Raw genomic sequence first — 25541 nt, forward strand, 5'->3', positions numbered from 1 at the left:
GGGCGGGGGCGAGAGGGAACGAGGGCGCCTGCGCGGAGAGGGGTGACCATAGAGTCGGTCCTCCAGAGACAGAGGGGCCGGAAGTTCTCTTCACGGAGCCGCGTGGCTGCGGGGGCGCAAATAGGGTCAGTGGGCTGCTTGGTGCTGTCGTTGCGGTACCAGGTCTGCGTGAGGGGTTCGGGGGTTCTGGCCAGGCACAATGGCGTCTCGAGCAGGCCCGCGAGCGGCCGGCACCGACGGCAGCGACTTTCAGCACCGGGAGCGCGTCGCCATGCACTACCAGATGAGGTATGAAGTGAGGCGAGGAGCATGGAGGCTTTCTCCCCCGCTGGAGCCTGCGGGGCTTGGGGAGCGACGCCGGCCCGGCCTCAGGGTCTTGCTGCCCAGCCAGCCCCCGCTCACGTGCCAAATCCCCTCCTCCCGTGACGGCTTCAGGCCTGTCCCCCATCCTGGAAAGCCCCGTGGCCCCCGCGAGCTCCACCCCTTGTTCCGCCCGGTGCCTTGAGGGGATCCAGCCCCGCGTGGGCTCCCGCCCTGCGTGGGCTCCCGAGTCACGTCGATGCTGGCCCCGCTGTATCACCTTCGAAACCGAATTTCTAATTTGAGCCTCAGCTTCCTCATCTGTAGAGGGAGAGAATAATCTGCCTTGTAGGTTTTGGTGAAAGATTAATCAGTAATTCGTGTAAAGAAAGTAGCATAAGGCCTACCACGTAATATATGGTAGGTGTTATATTTTGGGCCGTTTGGGGGGATATAGACAGTAAAAGGCAGCCTTTCCTAAGGACACCTTGCCTAAAATGAATTTTATAAACACTCCCACGTAAGGGGTATTTCTACATTCAATTACTAGTTCGACAAATACTGAGCTTCCAAACGTCATGCACTGCTAGACACTAGGTTATAATAGTGAGCAAAAGCAGACATAGTCTTTGTATACATGTTATACCTTCAATAAACAATTTTATTAAAGAAAAAAAAACTGTTCCCTGCCTTCATGGAGCTTGAAGTCTAGAGATGACTTGTTTTTTTTTTCCAACCTTTCCACATTTTCTACAATAAATATTTTTAAATAAAAATTTAAAAATTTTTACTTCCTTAAATCCATTGACCTCTCCCAGAATGTTCTTCACATCTCTCTCTCCAGAGTTTTAAAGAATGACAAGCTCTTTGAACTCTCATTTCTTTCACATCTCTAGGCCCCGGCTGAAAGGGCCCTCACAACTTAAGCAGGTGTTTTCATGCCAGCCCAGAATAGAAACATTGCCCTTAGGGATATGAGGAGGATACGTTTGGGACGTGAGAGAATTAGAAGAATAAGATAAGTGTGTACTTCCTTTGGATGAAAAAATCTAGCTGGAGAAGTATGGGCAGCCTGAATACCTTTCCTCTCTGCCAATACCTTCTCCCGCCAGACTTTAATCCTATGGTGCGGTCAGCGTCCTCTTGCTAAACACAGCTCTGAGCTACCCTTCTGCCTTTTTATTATTATTGTTAGTATTATTTATTTATTTATTTTTGAGACGGAGTCACGCTCTGTCGCCCAGGCTGGAGTGCAGTGGCGCGATCTCAGCTCACTTGTAAGCTCTGCCTCCCGGGTTCACGCCATTCTCAGCCTCAGCCTCTCGAGTAGCTGGGACTACAGGCGCCCGCCACCACGTGCTGCTAATTTTTTTGTATTTTTAGTAGAGACAGGGTTTCACCGTGTCAGCCAGGATGGTCTCGATCTCCTGACCTCGTGATCCGCCCGCCTCGGCCTCCCAAAGTGTTGGGATTACAGGCGTGAGCCACTGCGCCCGGTCCTGCCTTTTTATTAGTAGTATTGTTGTTTTTTTTTTTATAGAGATGGGGTCTCATTTTGTTGCCAGGCTGGTCTCGAGCTCCTGGGCTCAAGCAGTCCTCCTGCTTCAGCCCACCAAAGTGCTTGGATTAGAGTTGTGAGCCACCGTGCCCAGCCTCTTCTACCTTTAACTCTCATAGTCTTTGTGATTCATATCCCACTACCCCTCTCCCCCTAACAATATGTTCCTGCCACACGTAACCACTTGCTTTCCTGGAACACAAATACTTGGGCCTTTTTGCCTGCATGCTCCTGCATGGGATGCCCATCTTCACTCATTCCTGAGCCTAGTTCAGATATCACCTGCCTCTAGATAGCCATCTCTGACATTCCATGCCAGGCAGAGTTGATTCCTCCTTCCTGTGATCCCATATATCTGGGAACATATATTTACTAGAACTTTTTCACTTGAGTTTCTAATTACTTTTTCCTCTTCTGTTCTTTGTGCCCGGCTTCTAGGCTGTTTTATTCAAATTTGTATCCCAGTGTCCAGTACAGTTGCCTGGCATATAGTTGGTGGTAAGAAAAATTTGAAAGATACTTCTCCCTCTGCTCTGCCCCACAGTGTGACCCTCAAGTATGAAATCAAGAAGCTGATCTACGTACATCTGGTCATATGGCTGCTACTGGTTGCCAAGATGAGCGTGGGACACCTGAGGCTCTTGTCACATGATCAGGTGGCCATGCCCTATCAGTGGGAATACCCGTATTTGCTGAGCATTTTGCCCTCTCTCTTGGGCCTTCTCTCCTTTCCCCGCAACAACATTAGCTACCTGGTGCTCTCCATGATCAGCATGGGACTCTTTTCCATCGCTCCACTCATTTATGGCAGCATGGAGATGTTCCCTGCTGCACAGCAGCTCTACCGCCATGGCAAGGCCTACCGTTTCCTCTTTGGTTTTTCTGCCGTTTCTGTCATGTACCTGGTGTTGGTGTTGGCAGTGCAAGTGCATGCCTGGCAGTTGTACTACAGCAAGAAGCTCCTAGACTCTTGGTTCACCAGCACACAGGAGAAGAAGCATAAATGAAGCCTCTTTGGGGTGAAGCCTGGACGTCCCATCGAATGAAAGGACAGTAGTACAGCGGTTCTAAAATCCCTTCTGGTGATTTTAGCAGCTGCGATGTTGGTACCTGGTGCAGACCAGGCCACAGTTCTGGAAAGCTCCTTTTGCCATCTGCTGAGGTGGCAAAACTATAATTTATTCCTGGTTGGCTAGAACTGGGTGACCAACAGCTGTGAAACAAACTTCAGCTGTTTGAAGTTGAACTTTGAGGTTTTTCTTTAAGAATGAGCTTCGTCCTTGCCTCCACTCGGTCATTCTCCCCATTTCCATCCATTACCCCTTAGCCATTGAGACTGAAGGAAATAGGGAATAAATCAAATTACTTCATCTCTAGGTCATGGGTCAGGAAACATTTGGGAAGCTGCTCCCTTGGCAGGCTGTGGTCTCTTCTGCAAAGCATTTTAATTAAAAACCTCAATAAAGATGGCCCTGCCCACACTGTGCCTTGTGTTTGGGGCTTGATAGAGTGTGAAAGGTGTGTTGCTTGAAAGGTGTGGCCTTGGACTCTAGGAGATGATGGGTAGAAGCTCCTTGAGAAACCTAGCAGTGGCCATAGAGAAGTAGACTGGGTATGGGGAACCTAAGTCATAGTTCTAACCTACAGCTGATTGGTAAGAACTATGGGCCAGACATTTAATCTCTCCATCTATGAAATAGTCCATTCTCATTTATCTAGCTTAGGTTATGGGCTCTTCTTTTAGTTGGATATTCACATTTATCTTTCAGTGTTAACTGGGTATCAGTTATGAGTCTACTACTGTATAATGGCATCCAAAAGAATTTTAAAGTACCTCTGTTTATAGGGATTTACAATCTAGTAGAAACTTGTTATTCATGTGAAACAGTGAACATAATATCTAATGATGTGGAGCAAGTACATTAAAAACAGGAAGGAAGAGATCTGTGATTAAACTAAAGGCCCTTTCACACCTAAAATTCTGACAGTATTTATTGCATGAAAGATAATGTGTCTCTTTGCACCTGATTTTATTGTCTCTGGATGATGCCCAGATCTGTAACTGCAGAGCTCTGCCCTCTCCAGAGATGTAGTCATTATTTTGTTCTATAAACATTGTGTATGTAGTTAGTCATTATTACTGAGTCACTTTTTTTTTTCTTTTTTTAATTGAGATGGAGTCTTGCTCTGTCGCCCAGGCTGGAGTGCAGTGGCTGGAGTGCAGTGGCACGATCTCGGCTCACTGCAAGCTCTGCCTCCCGGGTTCACACCATTCTCCTGCCTCAGCCTCCCAAGTAGCTGGGACTACAGGCGCCCACCACCACACCCGGCTAATTTTTGTATTTTTGGTAGAGACGGGGTTTCATCGTGTTAGCCAGGATGCTCTCGATCTCCTGACCTCATGATCCGCCCTCCTCAACCTCCCAAAGTGCTGGGATTACAGGCGTGAGCCACCGTGCCTGGCCTTTTTTTTTTTTTTTTTTTTTTTAAAGGCAGGGTTTCATTTCCCTCACCCAGGCTGGAGTGCCGTAGCACCATCTTGGCTCGCCTCTACCTACCAGGCTCAGGCGATTCTCCTGCCTCAGCCTCTCAAAGTGCTTGTGTTACAGGTGTGAGCCATCGCGCCTGGCTGGCAGTACTTACAACTCTAAAACCTCTTCCTCTAGATGTCCTAATTATCATCTCAAAATAAGTATGTCCCAAACAGACCTTCGTCTTTCTGCCTCATACCCATTCCTCTTCCTGCATCCCTTTGTTCAAGTGAGTATATACCAAGAGTACAGCTCTGGATTATCTGTTCCATGATCGTTAAGTCCCTACTGTGATCTTTGTTGCAACTTAAATGCCTTAAGCTCTGAGGTTTCCAAAGTGGTCCCAATCCACCAGTCCTGCATTATCTCCCAATACCCCTAGTATCATGCTGTCTTAGTCAACTAAACCTCTTATGGATCCCCATGTAGGTTTCGTGGTTTCCCAGTTTCCTTTGCTTAAAAATTTCCCTTTTCTATTTTTATACTGCTTTATTAATTATCCTTTAAGGCCCAGTTAATATGGCAATTCTTGAGCTTTCTGGTTCCTTCAAGGAACATGAATTCCTTCTCTGAGTTCTTATTTTACTGCTTTTAGGTGCTGCGCAGGAGGTGTGAAAAACATGCAATTCTTTTTATTTTTTTTTTAATTTTTATTTTTTTTGAGACAAGGTCTTACTCTGTCGCCCAGGCTGGAGTGCAGTGGCATGATCTCGGCTCACTACAACCTCCGCCTCCCGGGTTCAAGCGATTCTCTTGCCTCAGCCTCCCTAGTAGCTGGGATTACAGGCGCCTGCCGCCACGCCCGGCCTAATTTTTTTTTTTTTTTTTTTTGAAACAGAGTCTTGCCCTGTTCCCTAGGCTGAAGTGCAGTGGCTCGATCTGGGCTCATTGCAACTGTCCCTCCCAGGTTCAAGCGATTCTCCTGACTCACCCTCCTGAGTAGCTGGGATTACAGGCATGTGACACTATGCCTGGCTAATTTTTGTATTCTTAATAGAGACAGGGTCTCACTATGTTGGCCAGACTGGTCTTAAACTCCTGACCTCAGATGATCATCCTGCCTTGGCCTCCCAAAGTGCTGGGATTACAGATGTGAGTTACTGTGCCCAGCCTCACATGCAATTATTGACAGAAGTATTGTAAACTAAAGTCGGGGTGTATTTCACAGAGGATAGAACCAAACTGAAGTAGAGATAAAATTTGGAGAGCAGTAGTAGATGGAAATGTATGGATAATGGAGTTAGTATGTGCACCAGACATAGATTGCTCATTTTTAAAGAATTGGGATGCAAATAGTTTGAAATTTCTTTGGTTATTGGAATGGTACTTTATGGACTTAGAGTACTATCAAAGACCCATTATGAAAATTATTGTCAACAATGTAAACAAACCAAAACCATTTGGTTTATGTTAGTTTTCTGCTTGTTAGGTTGTCGGAATTTTGCTTTTGTGGACCTTTCCTATCACGTTTTCCTGCCTCATGGTTATAGTGTTCCAGAAGCAAACAAGATTACCTTGTTGAATCTTGATTTAGTAGAAAGAACATTATTTGAATCAGAAGATATGTTCAAGTACCAATGCACCTACCAATCATAGGACTAAAATCAACCCTCCCTATTTCACAGATTGTTTTAAAGATCAAATAATGTGGCTGGGCGCAGTGGCTCATACCTGTAATCTCAGCACTTTGGGAGGCCGAGGCAGGCGAATCACCTGAGGTCAGGAGTTTGAGACCAGTCTAGCCAACATGGTGAAACCCCGTCTCCACTAAAAATACAAATGGGCATGGTGGTGGGTGCCTGTACTTCGAGCTACTTGGGAGGCTGGGGCAGGAGAATCGCTTGAACCCAGGAGGCAAAGGTTGTGGTGAGCCGAGATCGCGCCACTGCACTCCAGCCTGAGTGACACAATGAGACTCTGTCTCAAAAAAAAAAAAAAAAAGTTGAAATATTGTGAAACTGCTTTATAAACTATGTATCATTATATAAATGTGAAAGATGGTTATTTATTTCCTGATCTTTACAGGAGGAGAGAATATAGGAGTTGAAGGGACTATTAGAGATAATCCAGGCCATGAGAAAGGCAATGTGGTATAATGGAATGAACAGTGTTTTTTTTGTTTTGTTTTGTTTTTGAGACTCACTCTGTCGCCTAGGCTGCAGTGCAGTGGTGCAATCTCAGCTCACTGCAACCTTTGCTCACACCCGGTTAATTTTTGTATTTTTGTAGAGACAGGGTTTCACCATGTTGGCCAGGTCTCGAACTCCTGACCTCAAGTGATCTACCCGCCTCGGCCTCCCAAAGTGCTAGGATTACAGGCATGAGCCACCATGCCCAGCCAACAGTTTCTTACGTTAGACAGACATAGGTGGGAATTCCAGCCAGGCATTTTACTAACTTTTGCCTTGTGCAAGATACCTGAGCCTCTGTTCTTGATCTGACACATGGGCATCATGTTAGCTACCCCCAGGATTGTTGTGAGGCTTAGATAATATGTATGAACAGGCTACATAGTAGGAGTTTGATAAGTAACAGAATGACTTCCCTTGATGAGCAGTGTTGGCTTCCTCACTGAGATTGGGAGTCTCTACCTCTCAGCAATAATTTCTTGCCTCAGAATTCTGGAGGTTGATCCTTCTGGAAGAGCAGATGTAAAGAAGGGATACTCGCCCACTGTTGGTGTACATTGATCTAATTGGTGGGCCTTCCTGCCCAGGGTTCCCTATCAGTGAGCAGAGTTGCCCCAGTAGACGTCAGGAATTGGCCATTACAGGAAGAACCTGGAGCTACTGTTCCATGGTCTGACCAGAGTTCATGCACAGTTAAGGCAGTGACAAGAAAAATGGCCGCCCAAGGTCCCTACAGTGCACTCTAAACTAAGCATGTGCAGGGGCCTGCCAGGACTTCCTGAGCTCCTGGCTTTGTTCCCAAGTAAAGGCTATTAATCATTAATCATGAAGTCTTGGTCAGCTCATTTTGACACAAACCACAGATGAGACAGGCCTTAGCCACCTGCCAAGAAGACAGGGCCTCTGTGCTGAAGCCCTACAACACACCTTTGTTGCCTTTACTCCAATTGGCCACCTCCTATTCCAGCCACAGTTACTCCTCCCTTGTTGACACTTGCCAAACAATCCCAACTCTCCTACAAGTCTAACCACTGGTAACGTTATTATAAGATCTACTTTCCTTTCTTTCCAACACTTTCATTTCTTTCTTTACATTGTTAACCCTGCCAATTGTATCACACTGCTAAGTTTAGTACCTTCTGTGAACTACAGGGTCCAGAAACCCTCTGATCTCCCCAAGTAGTGTGTTCTGGCAGAAAAGGCCAGGAAGACATAGCGGTGAGTCTCCAGAGGAGAAAAGTGAGGCTCAGAGAGGAATAATTGGCAGGGAGGGGAACCCAGGTCTTCTGGCCCATCCTCTTAGGACACCATCTCCTAGGCCTCATATTTCTGAAGTTCTCAGTGCTGCGGTGTTCAGCGCTCTCTGATCTATTGGCAAGCGGACTGGTAGACTTGGCAGCCCTTTTCCCCCTCTGACTCCAGGGAGAGTACCTGCATGCCTTCTGGGGGCTTCCCCCAGCTCAGGTGTGAAGTGTGATGTGTATGTGTGTGTGTGTATGAGACAGAGAAAGGGGATGTGTGCACAAGGTGCATGTCAGCAGCACTCACAGGCTTCCTGCCAGCTCTGGAAGGGACAGTTTTTGCCCCTCACAGTGTCCTCTTGCAGGTAGGATGCCTGGAGAGACGGGAGCAGGTGGGGAGGGTCAGAGGAATGGCTTTTCCGATCTCACTCAGACCTAAAACTCATTCTGGCTTTACTTTACTGTGACGCAAGCTGCCTGTGCTGGCCAGGCACTGAGTAGGAGGGGGCAATGTAGGGTGAGGGCAAGGGTGGGGAGGAACTCCAGAGCGTAAGCGTAGGAGAGAGATCAGCAAGTGAGGGGCTGACTTCAGCTCTTAGGTGTGTGTGCTTGGACTTTACCTAATCTTCCTGAGTGTTTTGCAGTCTGTAAAATGGGGTAATAAGACTGTGAACTCAAGGGTTGTAGTACAAATAAAATAAACTGGGCAAAATGCATGACTCAGAGCCTGATAGTAGGATTTCAGCAAATGTTGATCCCATCCCTCCGCTTCCTTAGGTTGTGCCAGAATTCACCCCTGTGCTTCTTACCTTAAATACTTTTTGGAACAGTCTGTACAATAAATAAGTAAACCAGCAAGACAATAAATAAAATGCACACCTCCTTTTCTTTTTCCCCCTTTCTTCCTCACCTTTATTCCTTTTACTTTTCCAGCGGGTCCTGGAATGCTGTTTTTCTTCCCTTTCTTCCCTCTTTCCCTCTCTTCTCTCCTCCCATCCTCCTTCCTTCCCTTCCTCTCTTCCTTCTTATCTCCATTTCTTTTCTGCTTCTCCTCCCATACCTTAACCAGAAGCAGTTAACCAATATTTTCTCTGTGAGAGATCAGAAGATAAGGGTAAAGAAGAAGGATTGTTTTGGAATAGAACCAAGTTTCTCACTTCATGCCTCCAGCATTAGAAAACATTATTTGGGCCGGGCCTGGTGGCTCACGCCTGTAATCCCAGCACTTAGGGAGGCCCAGGCAGGCGGATCACAAGGTCAGCAGATTGAGACCATCCTGGCTAACACAGTGAAACCCCCTCTCTACTAAAAACGCAAAAAATTAGCCGGGTGAGGTGGCGGGTGCCTGTAGTCCCAGCTGCTCGGGAGGCTGAGGCAGGAGAATGGCGTGAACCTGGGAGGCGGAGCTTGCAGTGAGCCGAGATCGCACCACTGCACTCCAGCCTGGGCCCACTGCACTCCAGCCTGGGCAACAGAGCAAGACTCCGTCTCAAAAAAAAAAGAAAAGAAAAAAGAAAACTCATTATTGGCCAGACACGGTGGCTCACACCTGTAATCCTAGCACCTTGGGAAGCTGAGGCAGGATAACTGCTAGAGGCCAGGAGTTTGAGACCAGCTTGAGCACCATAGCCAGACCCTATATGTAGCCAGGCAAAATGGTGTGTGCCTGTGAAGGGAGGATTCACTTGAGTCCAGGAGGTTGAGGCTGCAGTAAGTGGTGATTGCGCCATTGTCCTCCAGCTTGGGTGATAGAGTGAGACTCTGTCTCAAAAAAAAAAAAAAAAAAGAAAGAAAAGAAAAAAACCTCATTATTTATATAGCTCTAAACCACTGTGAGTTAGGTAGAATTTGGGGGAAGGCTCTCTAACCTATTCTTAGTATGGCCAGACCACCCTTTCCTCCTTTCAGATCTGTTTTGTTTGCAGAGATGGGCTTCAACGCCAAAAGGCATACTGTGTTAGGGTCTGTGTCAGGCAGACCCTTTTGGGTTCCAAGAGCAGAGGAAGATGAGGCTGTGTGAAGGAAGACCATAGGATGATAGAGAATTGGTACCGGGCACAGTGGCTCATGCCCATAATCCTAGCACTTTGGAAGGTTGAAGCAGGTGGATCACTTGAGGCCAAGAGTTCAAGACCAGCCTGGCCAATGTGGCAAAACCCTGTCTCTACTAAAAATACAAAAATTAGCCGGGCATAGTGGTGCACAGCTGTAATCCCAGCTACTCAGGAGGCTAAGGCACAAGAATCACTTGAACCTAGGAGGCGGAGGTTGCAGTGAGCCAAGAACACACCACTGCACTCCAGCCTGGGCAACAGAGCAAGACCATCTCAAAAAAAAAAAAAAAGCCAGGTGCTGTGGTTCATGCCTGTAATCCCAGCACTTTGGGAGGCCAAGCTGGGCTCAGATCACCTTAGGTCAGGAGTCCAGGACCAGCCTGGCCAACATGGTGAAACCCCATCTCTACTAAAAATATAAAAATTAGTCTGGTGTGGTGGCGTGCACCTGTAATCCCAGCTACTCAGGAGGCTGAGGCGGGAGAATCGTTTGAACCTGGGAGGTGGAGATTGCAGTGACCTGAGATTGCACCATTTGCACTCCAGCTTGGGTGACACAGTGAGACTCTGTCTCAAAAAAAAAAAAAAAAAAAAGAGAGACAGAGAATTGAGTTGCGAGGGCCTAGCAAAAGGGGAGCTCCCTGAACTATAGACTTTGACCTTGTCCAAATCATTATCCCTCTGCTTCCTTATCTCTCTATGAAATGAAAACAATAATTATCACTTACCTGTCTCACAGGTAGGGTTAGGAGGATTAAATATGAAAGTGTTTTGTGAAGTGTGAAACAGATAAACTGCATAGATGAAATGTATCATGACATTTATTCAATTACACAGCACATGCTTCATAATATCTACTGCTAGGCTTGGAGAAACATAAAGAATAAGAGTTTTTATCTTTTCATGAACTCAAAAAGCTAGAGGGTACTTTTAGGATAATGGGTCGGATGCAGCCTTCAGACAATGAACCTAAAGACAGGAATAGAATTGGCCAAAAGCAGGCTGTGGTTAGGCCACTGAAAGGTGGTCTAGATTGAGTTGCAGGGGGACAATAACAATCTCAAGATGCCTTGGCTGGGCGCGGTGGCTCACGCTTGTAATCCCAGCACTTTGGGAGGCCAAGGTGGGTGGATCACATGGTCAGGAGTTCGAGACCAGCCTGGCCAATATGGTGAAACCCTGTCTCTACTAAAATACAAAAATTAGCCAGGCATGGGGTAGGTGCCTGTACTCCCAGCTACTCGGGAGGCTGAGGCAAGAGAATCACTTGAACCCAGCAGGTGGAGGTTGCAGTGAGCAGAGATTGTGCCACGGCACTCCAGCCTGGGTGATAGAGCAAGACTCAGTCTCAAAAAAAAAAAAAAAAAAAAAAGATGCCTTGACCTGGTAGGTGTGCCCCAAACTTTCTTTCCAATGTGTGTATTACCAAGGTGAGGGCTGAAGCTGCTCAAATGCTCCATGAAGGGGAGGAAGCTGTGGGATGATGGGGAGGGTTCCCACAAAGATGGAGCCTCGTCAGCCTTTCTCCAGCACCGGAAACCACAGGAAACCAGGTCAGTGTGTGGGGCCCGCTCCCTCAGCTCCAGGGCTCAGCTATGAGCTCTGGGGCTTCCTGAGCAGGGTGTACTGACTAGTGGGTCCTTGAAGCTAGAGGCCCCTTTGGTATGGAGCCCTTTGCCTAGAAGAGCTGGACCTGGCTCATGGGTAGAGAGAACTCGGCTATAGTCCTGAGAGTTAACCAGTTGGGAAGCCAGGGTACATATGGGCTTCATGTGCATCCTAGAGTGCTTTTTTTCTTCCCCACTCTAAATAGTCTCTCAGTCACCTCGGTATCTCCAGCACCCAGTGCTGAGTAGCGCTTAAGAGCTCGGCTAATTCTCTAAGTGAGGGGATGAAGCGCATGTCTGTGGGAGACACAAGTTCCAGAGTGTGCTGATGGGTGGATCAGATCTGCAGTGTGTTTCAGGAGTAGGAGGGGCTAAGAAATGGGTGCGTCCCCCAACCTTTTGCTAGCCCCTTTCCTGTTACTTCTCACCCACAGCAGGAGCCCCTTGTCTTTCAGGTGGGGGGCAGTAGGGTTTTTGGGGGCACAAGCTTTCCTCAGTCCCTCCACTTGGAGGGGAAGGAATGTGGCCTGGCTGGCTGGTTGGGATCAAGGAGGAGCTTTCGGGCAGGGCGGGGCCAGGGCAGGCTGGGGCGAGGGCTCCTGCTGGTACTGTGTTCTTCGCTGCTGCACAGCAAGGCCCTGCCACCCACCTTCAGGCCATGCAGCCATGTTCCGGGAGCCCTAATTGCACAGAAGCCCATGGGGAGCTCCAGACCGGCAGCCCTGCTCCTGCCTCTCCTCCTCATAGTCATCGACCTCTCTGACTCTGCTGGGATTGGCTTTCGCCACCTGCCCCACTGGAACACCCGCTGTCCTCTGGCCTCCCACACGGTAAGGTGCCGCTGCCAGGTAGGGACACCTGCCTGGCACAGCCATAAAGCTCCCCACTCCCCTGCCTGCCCTGTGCTACCTCCGCAGTCCCTGTGCTCTGGTGGCAGCTTTGATGTGTCCTCTACCTAGTCTCAAAGGGGTAGCCAAGGTCCTTTGTGCTGAGGGCCTGGACAGGGTGGAGCTGGGAAGATAAGAGCCAGAGGGTATGGGCTATTAGCTATGGGGCTCAGAATTTGCTGATTTGAAGCAAAGACCCCAGGAATGCGCCTTATGGGAGTCTCTCCTAATAATAGCTCTCTCCTTTCTTTTCCCTACTGGGACCTGTGCCTCAGGATGACAGTTTCACTGGTGAGTCGCATTTCCTGCCCCATTGCTCCTCCCCACGCCCACTATTTTTGCAGATGCCTAGCAAGCCCTCCATTCTAATTTTCAGTTCCCAACCCGGGAAGTAGCACAATATCAAGGAAAAAGTTTGGAATCATGACAAGCCTGGGTTCACATTGCAGTTCTGCCAGACTCCCGTGTGGCCTCAGACTGTGCACCTAACCCCTCCAACTGACCCTCAGTTTCTGAGGGGTAGTAGCTTAGTAGAAATGATTGTACACTAAAGGCAGTGTTGCTTCTGATCTGTAGGGAGGATTAGATGAGAAACATGAGTAAATCTCCAGGTTCTCCATATATGTTGGTCCCTCACTTCTATCATTAATACAACAATAATCCTTCCTATTTTATGGTATGTTCTACTTCATAAGACATTTTCCCATGCACCACTATTTTGATTTTTATAACAGACCCGCTTTGTGAATGAGGAATCTGATCCTTAGACAGGTCCTGTAACCCCCAAAGTCATACTTCCAGGATGTGACAGAGCTTGGCCTCAAATCCAGCTTGTCGGAGGTAGGAGGGACCTTCTTAGACCCTATCGTTTGCTTTCCCTTCCATCTTTCCCAGGAAGTTCTGCCCATATCCCTTGCCGCACCTGGCGGGCCCTCTTCCCCACAAAGCCTTGGTGTGTGCGAGTCTGGCGCTGTTCCCGCTGTTTGTGCCAGCATCTGCTGTCAGGTTGCTCAGGTATGAGAAACAGCCCCTTGGGCCATTCTCAGTGAAGAGAACATTTTGAGGGACCCCCTATGCTGAGCAAGTGGGACTTACTAGAACAGATACTTGTCTTGTTTTAACCTCAACTGGGACTTGGATTATCCTAAAATAGCACGCTATGACTGATATTCACAAATACAATTGTACAATTTTATGAAGGTATTTTTTTCAGCCGAGATTCTTGGAATTAAAAGCTATGGATTTATTGTTATTACCATCTATTTGTAGAGCAGGATCTTCTTTCTTACTCTATATTTTAATTGCTCAGCTCAGTGCCTGGTACATACTAAATGCCCTTACATTGCTTAAGAATTGGCAGTTTCTAGGCCAGGCGCGGTGGCTCACGCCTGTAATCCCAACACTTCGGGAGGCTGAGGCAGCCTGATCACCTGAGGTCAGGAATTCGAGACCAGTCTGGACAACATGGTGAAACCCCTGTCTCCACTAAAAATACAAAAAATTAGCAGGGCCTGGTGGCAGGCACCTGTAATCCCAGCTGCTCAGGAGGCTGAGGCAGGAGAATCACTTGAACCCAGGAGGTGGAGGTTGCAGTGAGCCGACATCATGCCATTGCACTCCAGCCTGGGCGACAAGAGCAAAACTCCATCTCCAAAAAAAGAATTGGCAGTTTCTGGGCCAGGTATGATGGTTCACACCTGTAATCCCAGCACTCTGGGAGGCCAAGGTGGGTGGATCGCTTGAGTCCTGGAGTTTGAGACCAGCCTGGCCAACATGGCCAAACCCCATCTCTACAAAAAAATACAAAAATTAGCTGGATGTGGTAGTGCACACCTGAAGTCCCAGCTACTTGGGAAGCTGAGGTGGGAGGATCACCTGAATTCAGGAGGTGGAGGTTGCAGTGAGTTAAGATAGCACCACTGCACTCCAGCCTGGATGACAGTGTGAGACCCTGTCTCAAAAAAAAAAAAAAAAAAAAAAAGAATAGGCAGTGTTTAATTTTTCTAATTGTTTGTTGTTAGAAATAATGCTACAGGGCTGGGCACAGTGGCTTATGCCTGTAATCCCAGTACTTTGGGAGGCTGAGGCAGGCAGATCACCTGAGGTCAGGAGTTTGAGACCAGCCTGGCCAACATGGTGAAACCCTGTCTCTACTAAAAATGCAAAAATTAGCCAGGTGTGATGGTGCATGCCTGTAATCCCAGCTACTCAGGAGGCTGAGGTGAGAGGATTGCTTAAGCCCAAGAGTTCAAGACTGCAGTGAGCAGTGATTGTGCCACTGCACTCCAGCCTCCATGACAGAGCAAAATCCTGTCAAGAAAGGAAGGAAGGAAGGAACGAAGGAAGGAAGGAACAAAGGAAGGAAGGAAGGAAAGAAAGAAAAGAGAGAGAGGCAGGGACTGGCGTGGTGGCTCTCGCCTGTAATCCCAGCACTTTGGGAGGCTGAGGTGGGCAGATCACGAGATCAGGAGATCGAAATCATCCTGGCTAACATGGTGAAACCCCGTCTCTACTAAAAGTACAAAAAATTAGCTGGGCGTGGTGGCAGGCGCCTGTAGTCCCAGCTACTCTGGGGGCTGAGGCAGGAGAATCGCTTGAAGCCAGGAGGCGGAGATTGCAGTGAGCCAAGATCGCGCCGCTGCACTCCAGCCTGGGTGACAGAGCAAGGCTCCGTCTGCAAAAAATAAAAATTAAAGAATGCTAAAATGAATATCTTTGTATATATAGCTTTTTCTCTGCTTAAGAAATTAATCTTTTCTTGATTGCATTATAATTTTCAAGATTAAAGAAGCCTGACATCCTTACCCTCCTTGATTTAAAATGACTTACTATCAGGCCGGCTCACGCCTGTAATTCCAGCACTTTGGGAGGCCAAGGTGGGTGGATCACCTGAGGTCGGGAGTTCGAGACCAGGCTGACCAACACGCAGAAACCCCATCTCCACTAAAAATACAAAATTAGCCGGGCATGGTGGCACATGCCTGTAATCCCAGCTACTCGGGAGGCTGAGGCAGGAGAATCACTTGAACTTGGGAGGTGGAGGCTGCAGTGAGCCGAGATCGCGCCATTGCACTCCAGCCTGGGCAACAAAGAGCAAAACTCCATCTCAAAATAAATAAATAAATAAAATAAAATAAAATTACTTACTGTCTAACACTGGGCCACATCTCCAGGTAGGGGAGGGGGTAATGAGGGCTAGATAGTAAGTACGTCCCCCCTGCACAGGTCTTCAATGGGGCCTCTTCCACCTCCTGGTGCAGAAATCCGAAAAGTCTTCCACATTCAAGTTCTATAGGAGACACAAGATGCCAGCACCTGCTCAGGTACTCTCCCTGTCAGTTCCAGCCCTACCTGATGCCCCACAGACCTTTGCTTTCTGGCCTCTCATTTGGTTCTCCAGCCATGTGAGACAGAAAGTGTGGAGATGAAGTATTCTGTCTATTACACAGCTAGGGAGGCCAAAAGAGTTTGAGCAACTTGCCTGCAGTACCTCAGGTTCCAGAGGCAGAAACAGAAGCCAGGTTTCCTGATTTCTGGCCTGAGGCCAACCTTGTTCTCTGCCTTTAGAGGAAGCTGCTGCCTCGTCGGCGCCTGTCTGAGAAGAGCCATCACATTTCCATCCCCTCCCCAGACATCTCCCACAAGGGACTTCGCTCTAAAAGGACCCAACCTTCGGATCCAGAGGCATGGGAAAGTCTTCCCAGATTGGACTCACAAAGGCATGGAGGTGGGCACTGGGTACAACAGGAGATGGATTCAGCTGAGTGGTGGTACCAGTGCTAAGGCCAAGAGACAAGGCCACTGAGTCCTTCCTCTCCCCAGGACCCGAGTTCTCCTTTGATTTGCTGCCTGAGGCCCGGGCTATTCGGGTGACCATATCTTCAGGCCCTGAGGTCAGCGTGCGTCTTTGTCACCAGTGGGCACTGGAGTGTGAAGAGCTGAGCAGTCCCTATGATGTCCAGGTATGGTGTGTCATCCCCCTGTAAAAAGCCCGATTACACAGTGCTAGCAAAAGAGGCCACCCATTGTACAAATGAGGAAACTGAGGCCCAGAGAGGGATGGTAACTGTCCAAGACCTCCTTACAAGCTGAAGGGTCTATCATTAAGACTTCTTTGGGCGTGGCATGGTGGCTCACACCTGTGGTCCCAGCACTTTGGGAGGCCAAAGCAGGAGGATTGCTTGAAGCCAGGAGTATAAAACCAGCTTGGGCGACATAGTGAACCCCTGCTGCTAAAAATAAATAAATAAATTAATTAAATTAAATTAAATTTAAAGACTTCTTTGGACTAGACAGAAAAGGCAGAGGGCCTTGTCACCGGGAAGAACAGGAAAGGCAGGCAGAGACCTGGAGCAGCCATGAATGACCATGAATAAGCAGAGAGATTAGTATGGTATTTACCCCCAATGAGAGGATCCTCAGTGTGATTCAGGCATTAAGAAGCCTTTTCTTGAGCTTCAAGTTAGTGACAAGTAAGAAAAAAGAATTGTTAATTAAAAATTTAAAAAGCCTTTTCAGCTCCCCTAAGAGGTTGTATCACCTAAGAACATAACAAAATGATCACATCTGTCTTGGTACCCTTCCATCTCCCTCCCTTTGTTCCTGCCACTCAGAGAGTGATATGTCCCCCATTCTCCCAACCTGGGCCCCAGCATCCCACCTCAACCTCGCTTTGTCATGGATGCCATTGTATACAGTTGGTAGCATTTGCAGGGACTGCTGCTGAACCTCTGAGGCCCTCCGCTTATCATTTTTATAACAGTGAGGATACCTCATAAGATCACTATGATGCTAGCATGGAGTTAATTGATTTAATACTTCTAGCACCCACCACATTCCCTGGCATATAGTAGGGCCTCAATAAAGGAATGTATTCCCTGTCTCCTTCCCCCCAACTCCACCTAGAGCACCTAGAGCTAATGATTAGATTACTAAGCAGACAACCTTTGAGAGACTTATCAGGAGAAGAGGTATCTCATATTAGAGGAAAAACAGGGTGTGTTGGCCAAGATCCCAGCACTGTTCTGCCCTTGTCTATGTGCCCATGCTCTTTCTCAGGCATCTTTTGTCTTCCTTTGCTGTTTCATCCACAGAAAATTGTGTCTGGGGGCCACACTGTAGAGCTGCCTTATGAATTCCTTCTGCCCTGTCTGTGCATAGAGGTGAGCAAAGGAAAAGGTGTGGGCTGTCCATGGCTCTGCTCCTAAGCCCCCAAGGTAGCACAGTTGGTCGAGTATATCTCCAGTAAATTGGGTTTAAAAAGGACTGAGTGTTACTGGCATGCTTAGGAAGACCGGCGCCAGCTTGGCTGTGAGCCACACATGGGGTCAGAGATGGAAGGGTGCTGCTGAACATTGGACCTTCTTAGGGTGATTCCAACCTCAGCCTCATCCAAACCGAGCTTTCCCTGGCCCAGACCTGGCCTCAGCCCACAGAGCCAGAATAGGCAGCTGTCATTGCTGTGTGTTCTGAGGAGTCGAGGAAGGAGTGTGTGCATGGCCACTGCAGGATCCATATGCCCCCAAAAGTCTTGTCCCCTCTAGGCCTCTGTGGCAGTCCTCCTTCTCTCTTTACAAGTCTAAGGAACATAGCAGAAAGTTTTCTTTGGACTAGACAGAAAAGGCAAGGGAAATTGTCACCTGGAAGACCTAAGGGAGGATGATGGCAGAGACCTAGAGCCACGAGCAATTGCCAGGGTGGACAGCAGGTGGGCATGTGGGCATTCCAGAGTCAGGAGCCAACACAGAGCACTGGGTGCCTTGGGGATGGCTGAGAGTGGAGGCCAGAGAAGACCAAAGCTGAGGAATGCGACCTCAGGATTTCCTTCTTTCTGGGGATAGTTCTCTTTAGGAGGAAGAGGAGTTAGCCCCTCACTTGCTTATCCCTCTCCTATGCTCTGGAGTTCCTCTCCACCCTTGCCCCCACCCCACATTGCCCCCTCCTGCTCGGTCAGTGCCTGGCCAGCTCAGGCAGCTTGCATCACAGTAAGGTAAAGCCAGAATGAGTTTTAGCTCTGAGTGAGATTGGAAAAGCCATTCCTCTGACCCTCCCCACCTGCTCCCGTCTCTCCAGGCATCCTACCTGCAAGAGGACACTGTGAGGCGCAAAAAATGCCCCTTCCAGAGCTGGCCAGAAGCCTGTGAGTGCTGTTGACATGCACCCTTGTGCACACACATCCCCTTTCTCTGTCTCCTACACACACATGTACACACACACACACACACACCCCTGCACTTGACACGTGTGCTGGGGGAAGCCCCCAGAAGGCATGCAGGTACTTTCCCTGGAGTCAGTGGGGGGAAAAGGGTTGCCAAGTCTACCAGTCTGCTTGCCAATAGATCAGAGAGCGCTGAGCACTGCAGCACTGTGAGAAGTTTAGAAATATGAGGCCTAGGAGATGGTGTCCTAAGAGGATGGGCCAGAACACCCAGTTCCCATCCCAGCTCTGTCAATTGTTCTTCTCTGAGCCTCAGTTTCCTCATCTGTAAAATCTCAATACCTGCTCTGCCTTCAAAGTGTTTGTGAAGCCTGAGTTAAATATTACATATGAAAGTGGCTGGTGATGTCTGAAGTGCTGTATGCATGTTGTTGTTCTCAAGGAGAGGCAGGACACTCAGACAAAAGTGACTCACATAAAGCAGCCTTACAGGGCAGGGTTATGGTTAAGGACTAGGCTGTAGGGCAAGAAATTGGGAAAGGGAGAAGCCCAAGAAGGGCCATTATAAGCAGAGAAGGCCTCTTAGAGGAAGTGGCACCTGAGCTGGGGTCAGAAAAAGGGCAGGACTTAGAAAGGAGAGATAGGAGGGAAAGACATTCCTGGTTCTGAGAGGACCCTAAGCAGATTTCGAGTTTGGGGAGAAGCAAGGACCTGGCCAGAATGGAGGCCTGGGAAGGAGAGGAGAGAGACCCCTGGATAGAAAGATAATGAGGTTGGGCGCAATGGCTCACGCCTGTAATTCCAGCACTTTGGGAGGCTGAAGTAGGCAGATCACCTGAGGTCAGGAGTTTGAGACCAGCCTGGCCAACATGGTGAAACCCTGTCTGTACTAAAAATACAAAAAGTTAGCCAGGCATGGTGGTGCGCGCCTGTAGTCCCAGCTACTCAGGGGATCAAGACAGGAGAATCACTTGAGCTCGGGAGGCAGAGGTTGCAGTGAGCCGAAATCACACCACTGCACTCCAGCCTGGGTGACAGAGTGCAACTCTGTCTCAAAAAAAACACAAAAAAACAGAAAGGTAATGAAAGGGGGCTGGGCGTGGTGGCTCACACTTGTAATCCCAGCACTTTGGGAGGCCAAGGTGGGTGGGTCACAAGGTCAGGAGTCCACGAGGTCAGGAGACCAGCCTGGCCAATATGGTGAAAACCCATCTCTACTAAAAATACAAAAATTAGCTGGGCTTGGTGGCACACACCTGTAATCCCAGCTACTGAGGCATGAGAATCGCTTGAACCCAGGACACAGAGGTTGCAGTGAGCTGAGATCGCACCACTGCACTCCAGCATGGGCGACAGAGTGAGATTCTGTCTCAAAAAAGAAAAGGAAAAGAAAGATAATGAAAGGGATGCTCATTGATTTAGTACCTGTTCAGGCCAAGAATAGTGCTGGTTACTTTTACAAACATTATCTCCAGCTGCCCCCAGGATGTGGGTGGCAAGGTGGGGCTGAAGCAGGGCTGACCCTCACCCACTGACCCTGCCACCTGCCCAGATGGCTCGGACTTCTGGAAGTCAGTGCACTTCACTGACTACAGCCAGCACACTCAGATGGTCATGGCCCTGACACTCCGCTGCCCACTGAAGCTGGAAGCTGCCCTCTGCCAGAGGCACGACTGGCATGCCCTTTGCAAAGACCTCCCAAATGCCACGGCTCAAGAGTCAGACGGGGTGAGGACAGGTTCCCCCAGGACCAGGGTGGGCAGGGCTGGGGCCCAGGAATTATCTCCCTGACAAACTCTCCTCTCCTCCCACAGTGGTATGTTTTGGAGAAGGTGGACCTGCACCCCCAGCTCTGCTTCAAGGTACAACCATGGGTAAGAAAAGATGTGGCGTAGTGGGTATTGCCTGGAGCTTGCTAACCTGCCATTCCTGTATTTCTCAGTTCTCTTTTGGAAACAGCAGCCATGTTGAATGCCCCCACAAGACTGGTGAGTCAATAAGTGACCTCTACTGGGACCCCCTGCCCCATTTCATCCTCACCCAACTGTAACCAAGCTAAACCCCAGCCCAGCCCTGAATTCATCACCCAAAGCCCAACTCCTATCAACACCCCCACCCCGCCCCAAACAGGGTCTCTCACATCCTGGAATGTAAGCATGGATACCCAAGCCCAGCAGCTGATTCTTCACTTCTCCTCAAGAATGCATGCCACCTTCAGTGCTGCCTGGAGCCTCCCAGGCTTGGGGCAGGACACTTTGGTGCCCCCCGTGTACACTGTCAGCCAGGTATGGCCTCGCCCCCACTAGGTCCTATTGCTCAGAGCACAGCCCTCAATTTCCTTGTGACCTCATTGAGATAGACCCTGGGAAGGCAGAAACAAACAAATCCCTGACTTTTACTATCTGGTTTACTTTATTTATGTGATCAGCCTCTGTTCAGCTAACTTGCTGACAGTAGGTTCCTCAAGGGAGCATTTTCTTTTTTTTCTTTTTTTTTTTTTTTTTTTTGAGACAGAGTCTCGCTCTGTCACCCAGGCTGGAGTGCAGTGGCGCGATCTCGGCTCACTGCAAGCTAAGGGGGTATTTTCTAATCCTTTCAGTTTCTGAATTTACAGGAATAACAGAGGCAAGGGACTGGCCCTCCCACATTCAGGTGTTCTGTAGCCCAGGGGTCCCAATCCGTGAGCCGCAGACCAGTAACTGTCTGTGGTTTGTGAGAAACGAAGCCACACAACAGGAGGTAAGTGGAGGGTGAGCAAGCATTACTGCCTGAGCTCTGCCTCCTGTCAGTCCAGTGGCTGCATTAGATTCTTATAGGAGCGCAAACCCTATTGTGAACTGTGCATGCAAGGGATCTTGGTTGTGAGCTACTTATGAGAATCTAATGCCTGATGATCTGAGGTGGTTTCATCCTGAAACCATTCCCCCCAACCCCAACCCCTTCAACCTCTGTGTAAAAATTTCCTTCCATGAAACCAGTCCCTGGTGCCAAAAAGGTCGGGGACCACTGCTCTAGCCTAACAGAACAACATTTAATACTGATGCCTTCCCTTGAACCCAGCTGTCCGCTCTATCCTAGGAGGCAGAGCCCGTGCAGCTGACAGGCTCTGCACAATCCTGTAAACTATTGACAAATTTCACCTGTTACGTAACTAGGAGCACTTTATCAGACTATCTTCCATGTATCTGATATAAAAACCACAGTCAAATAGACCCTCAATACCACAGCACCACGCTGACTAAGCATGACTAGCTCTTTCAAACAGTTATTTCTTAAATGCTCACTTGCAGCTTATATGTTTGTTTTACATTGTATGAGGGCTCCCAAGCAGACAGGTGATAGCAACACAGTATGAAAGACCAAGTCACGCTTAAGATGGCCACATGCAATGTCTCACACTTGTAGTTCCAGCTGAGGTGGGAGAACCGTGTGAGCTCAGGAGTCCAAGGCTGCAATGAGCTATGATCATGCCACTGCACTCCAGCCTGGGTGACAGCATAAGACTCTGACTCTAAAAAAAATGTTTTTAATTAAAATTCTGTCCAGTTTAGTATGCATTGTGCCCACCCTGTAGCAGGCTCTGGGAGATACAAGAAAAGTATATAACACAGTTAAGGAGCTCATAGACTAATAATAGCTGTTACCAATAAATGAATATACATTGTAGTTTATTTAAAAAGACATTCATGTGCATATACCCATTTGATGCTCTCAATAACCCAGTAAAATAAAGATTATTATCCCCCATATAAAAATGAAGAAAGTAGGCCAGGCGCAGTGGCTCACGCCTGTAATTCCAGCATTTTGGGAGGCTGAGGAGGGCAGATCACCTGAGGTCAGGAGTTTGAGACCAGCCTCACCAACATGGCAAAACCCGTCTCTACTAAAAATACAAAAATTAGCTGGGCATGGTGGCGTGCACCTGTAATCCTAGCTACTTGGGAGGCTGGGGCAGGAGAATAGCTTGAACCCAGGAGGTGGAGGTTGTAGTGAGCCAAGATTGCACCAGTGCACTCCAGCCTGCATGACGGAGCAAGACTCTGTCTCAAAAAATAAATAAATAAATAAATAAATAAATAAATAAATAAATAAACAAACAAACATAAAAAAATTAAAATAAAAATGAGGAAAGTGAGCCTTAGGAAAGAGAGGTAACCTGCCTCCATGCAAGGACCACACAGCTAGGGACTACGAAGGCAACAGTTAAGCCTGGACCCAGGTCTCCTGACCCTGAAACTTACATTCTTTTCAATGATATGTTTTGATACCTCTTCAGCTGTGCAGGAGAGTAAAGTGAGACAGCCTTCCTGGTTTGTGAGCTGCTAGAGGACACAAACAATGTCCACACCCGCCTTCTTTCCTCAGGGTTTGGCACAGAGGACACACTCAGAGTCTGTCTGTTGACAAATACCTGACTGCAGCAGGAGCTGAGCTCTGGGAAAGATCAGTGGGAGCCGGAGTGACTGGGGAAGCCTTCTTGTCAGAGGTGGCACTTGGCCTAAGCCTCGTAGGATTGGGGGTGTGGTGGGGAGGAACAGCAGGGGCAAAGACTCAAGGCCAGACAGGGCCAGATTCACCTCTCTGGGGACAGCCTTTCTGCTCTTTGTTTCTACAGGCCCGGGGCTCAAGCCCAGTGACACTAGACCTCATCATTCCCTTCCTGAGGCCAGGGTGCTGTGTCCTGGTAAGGAAACCTACCCTCACTCTACATACAGAGCCTTGGCATCTGCTCCCCTAGTGGCACCCACCCGTGGAAAATCCATTCTGCAAAAATGTTTGGTTTGGCCAGCACAGTGTTTTAAATTGAAATTGCTTACCACCATTTACATATATAAACAAAGCTGGATTTCTGGCCTCTGTTGAAAAATCAGAAAAACCTAGTGCCGTGTGTCCACATTCTGGCATGGTGACAATAGCCTGGAGTTCAGTGCCATCTGATTGTTTCAGTCAGGGCCTGTGCTCTCCAGGTCCTCACAGCAGCCCTGGTCAACTTTGAGTTTACTTTTTGAGTTTGGCCCCTGTCACACTTGAGTTTGCCACCATTGACCTGTTCTGTGCCAGGCTAGCAGCTGGAGCAGACACAAACCCACCTGGGAAGAATTCCCTAGCCAGTGGGGACTCCCCTCTCCCCCAGCTCCATGCTTCACTCAGCTCCCCGGGAGGAGAAGATGCCTGGCTCATAGGGGTGGGGGGCTCTGTACCCTCAGGTGTGGCGGTCAGATGTCCAGTTTGCCTGGAAGCACCTCTTGTGTCCGGATGGTGAGTTCTTGGGGAGGGGGAGGTAAGAGGGAGGCTGGGCACTGAGGAACTGGGCTTGGCCTCATCCTGCTTGACTCAGTCTCTTACAGACACCTGGGGCTCTTGATCCTGGCACTGCTGGCCCTCCTCACCCTACTGGGTGTTGTTCTGGCCCTCACCTGCCGGCGCCCACAGTCAGGTAAGCTCACCTGGGGGTAACCTGGGAAGTCAGACCTGCCCAGCTCCGAGACTAGCTGCCCCCTCACCCTCCCCTGTCTGAGCTCTCGGCACTGCACCCAATCTCTGTTACCAGGCAGGGAGCCTCAGGCCCCCAAGTGAGCAGGAATGGTTAAGGCAAGGCAAAGGGCCCTCTGAGCATATTGTCACTGTACTGAGTCTCTGTACAAAAGGCTAGTGGGGCAGAAATCCAGCCTGCGCTGTACTCGCCCATCCTGGAGCCCTGACGCTCTCTTCAGAAAGGGTGCCTTTATCTAATTAGCCCATAGGCACCCTATAGGCTAGGGCTGTTTTCGGTACCAACCCCCAGAGCAAATAAGGGGCGGGGGCGGGGGCGGAGAGGCGAGCACCCTACGGTATCCCGAGAGGCTGGGGAGGAGAGGGCTGAGCAGTCCCTCAGCCGCCCCGCCTTCATCTGTTGCTTCCCGCCACCAGGCCCGGGCCCAGCGCGGCCAGTGCTCCTCCTGCACGCGGCGGACTCGGAGGCGCAGCGGCGCCTGGTGGGAGCGCTGGCTGAACTGCTACGGGCAGCGCTGGGCGGCGGGCGCGACGTGATAGTGGACCTGTGGGAGGGGAGGCACGTGGCGCGCGTGGGCCCGCTGCCGTGGCTCTGGGCGGCGCAGGCGCGCGTAGCTCGGGAGCAGGGCACTGTGCTGCTGCTGTGGAGCGGCGCCGACCTTCGCCCGGTCAGCGGCCCCGACCCCCGCGCCGCGCCCCTGCTCGCCCTGCTCCACGCTGCCCCGCGCCCGCTGCTGCTGCTCGCTTACTTCAGTCGCCTCTGCGCCAAGGGCGACATCCCCCCGCCGCTGCGCGCCCTGCCGCGCTACCGCCTGCTGCGCGACCTGCCGCGCCTGCTGCGGGCGCTGGACGCGCGGCCTTTCGCAGAGGCCACCAGCTGGGGCCGCCTTGGGGCGCGGCAGCGCAGGCAGAGCCGCCTAGAGCTGTGCAGCCGGCTCGAACGAGAGGCCGCCGACTTGCAGACCTAGGTTGAGCAGAGCTCCACCGCAGTCCCGGGTGTCTGCGGCCGCAACGCAACGGACACCGGCTGGAACCCCGGAATGAGCCTTCGACCCTGAAATCCTTGGGGTGCCTCGAGGACGACTGGCCGAAAAGCCTTATACCCTGCCTCACAGGCCGGAAGTCCCAGCCCAGTCCCCGCGCGCGTCCCTCTTCCTCCTCATACTTTCCCTTGACTGAGAGCTCCTCTAACCCCTGTTCTGATGGGGGAGGGCGGTCTTCCCACTTCCTCTCCAGAACTCCAGAAAGAGCAGTGTGCTTATGCTTCAGTCCAGGCTGGAGAGGTTGGGGCCGGGGTAGGGAGGCAGGAGCCATGTCAGTTCTGAAGGAGGGTGAGGGGGTGGGGGATTGTAGGGGGCGGCTGAGAGAAAACCTCCTTGGGGGCCAGGGATTCCCTTTCCCACTCTGAGGCTCTGCCCAGAGGGAGAGAGGACTCTGGACCTAGGAAAAGAGGCTTTCGGCTCCCGGTGGTCAGGACAGTGGGGGTTGGGGGTGGGGTGGGTGGGTGCTGGCGGTGGGGACCAAGATCCGGAAAGATGAATAAAGACAAACATGACAAACTAAGAAAACACAGTGTGTTTCTCT

The 25541-nt window shown here is 49.7% G+C and overlaps 2 protein-coding genes across 9 annotated transcripts; both read left to right on the top strand.

Annotated features, from left to right (window-relative positions):
- The first annotated feature begins 12 nt into the window (after positions 1–12).
- JAGN1 (jagunal homolog 1) lies at positions 13–3342 on the top strand. Its single transcript, XM_004033576.5, has 2 exons — positions 13–288; positions 2403–3342. Exons 1-2 carry the CDS (start codon positions 200–202, stop codon positions 2863–2865), a joined length of 552 nt encoding a protein of 183 aa, XP_004033624.1. The 5' UTR covers positions 13–199; the 3' UTR covers positions 2866–3342.
- A 7843-nt stretch (positions 3343–11185) lies between these two features.
- IL17RE (interleukin 17 receptor E) lies at positions 11186–25525 on the top strand. 8 transcript variants are annotated; one of them, XM_055382890.2, is made up of 17 exons: positions 11186–11875; positions 12076–12250; positions 12583–12598; positions 13202–13321; positions 15533–15630; positions 15875–16034; positions 16130–16269; positions 17401–17469; positions 18380–18446; positions 20017–20192; positions 20279–20326; positions 20407–20452; positions 20595–20749; positions 23080–23148; positions 23672–23723; positions 23803–23901; positions 24375–25525. In XM_055382890.2, exons 1-17 carry the CDS (start codon positions 11799–11801, stop codon positions 24923–24925), a joined length of 2118 nt encoding a protein of 705 aa, XP_055238865.2. In that variant the 5' UTR covers positions 11186–11798; the 3' UTR covers positions 24926–25525. The 8 variants fall into 8 exon arrangements, with proteins under 8 accessions (XP_055238865.2, XP_004033610.5, XP_055238861.2 ...); XM_004033562.5 differs by having other exon boundaries at positions 11849–12250; XM_004033564.5 differs by lacking the exon at positions 11186–11875 and having other exon boundaries at positions 12010–12250; positions 23599–23723; positions 24375–24456.
- Positions 25526–25541: the final 16 nt, after the last annotated feature.

This window comes from Gorilla gorilla, chromosome 2, assembly GCF_029281585.2.
Source record: "Gorilla gorilla gorilla isolate KB3781 chromosome 2, NHGRI_mGorGor1-v2.1_pri, whole genome shotgun sequence".
Classification (NCBI taxonomy): Eukaryota; Metazoa; Chordata; class Mammalia; order Primates; family Hominidae; genus Gorilla; species Gorilla gorilla.

Coding starts and splice junctions, on each gene's coding strand:
- JAGN1 (XM_004033576.5), top strand. CDS start 200: ATGGCGTCTCGAGCAGGCCCGCGAGCGGCCGGCACCGACGGCAGCGAC. Junction 289..2,402: donor GCCATGCACTACCAGATGAG/GTATGAAGTGAG, acceptor TCTGCCCCACAG/TGTGACCCTCAAGTATGAAA.
- IL17RE (XM_055382890.2), top strand. CDS start 11,799: ATGGGTGCGTCCCCCAACCTTTTGCTAGCCCCTTTCCTGTTACTTCTC. Junction 16,035..16,129: donor GGACTCACAAAGGCATGGAG/GTGGGCACTGGG, acceptor TCCTCTCCCCAG/GACCCGAGTTCTCCTTTGAT. Junction 17,470..18,379: donor TGCCCTGTCTGTGCATAGAG/GTGAGCAAAGGA, acceptor CCGTCTCTCCAG/GCATCCTACCTGCAAGAGGA.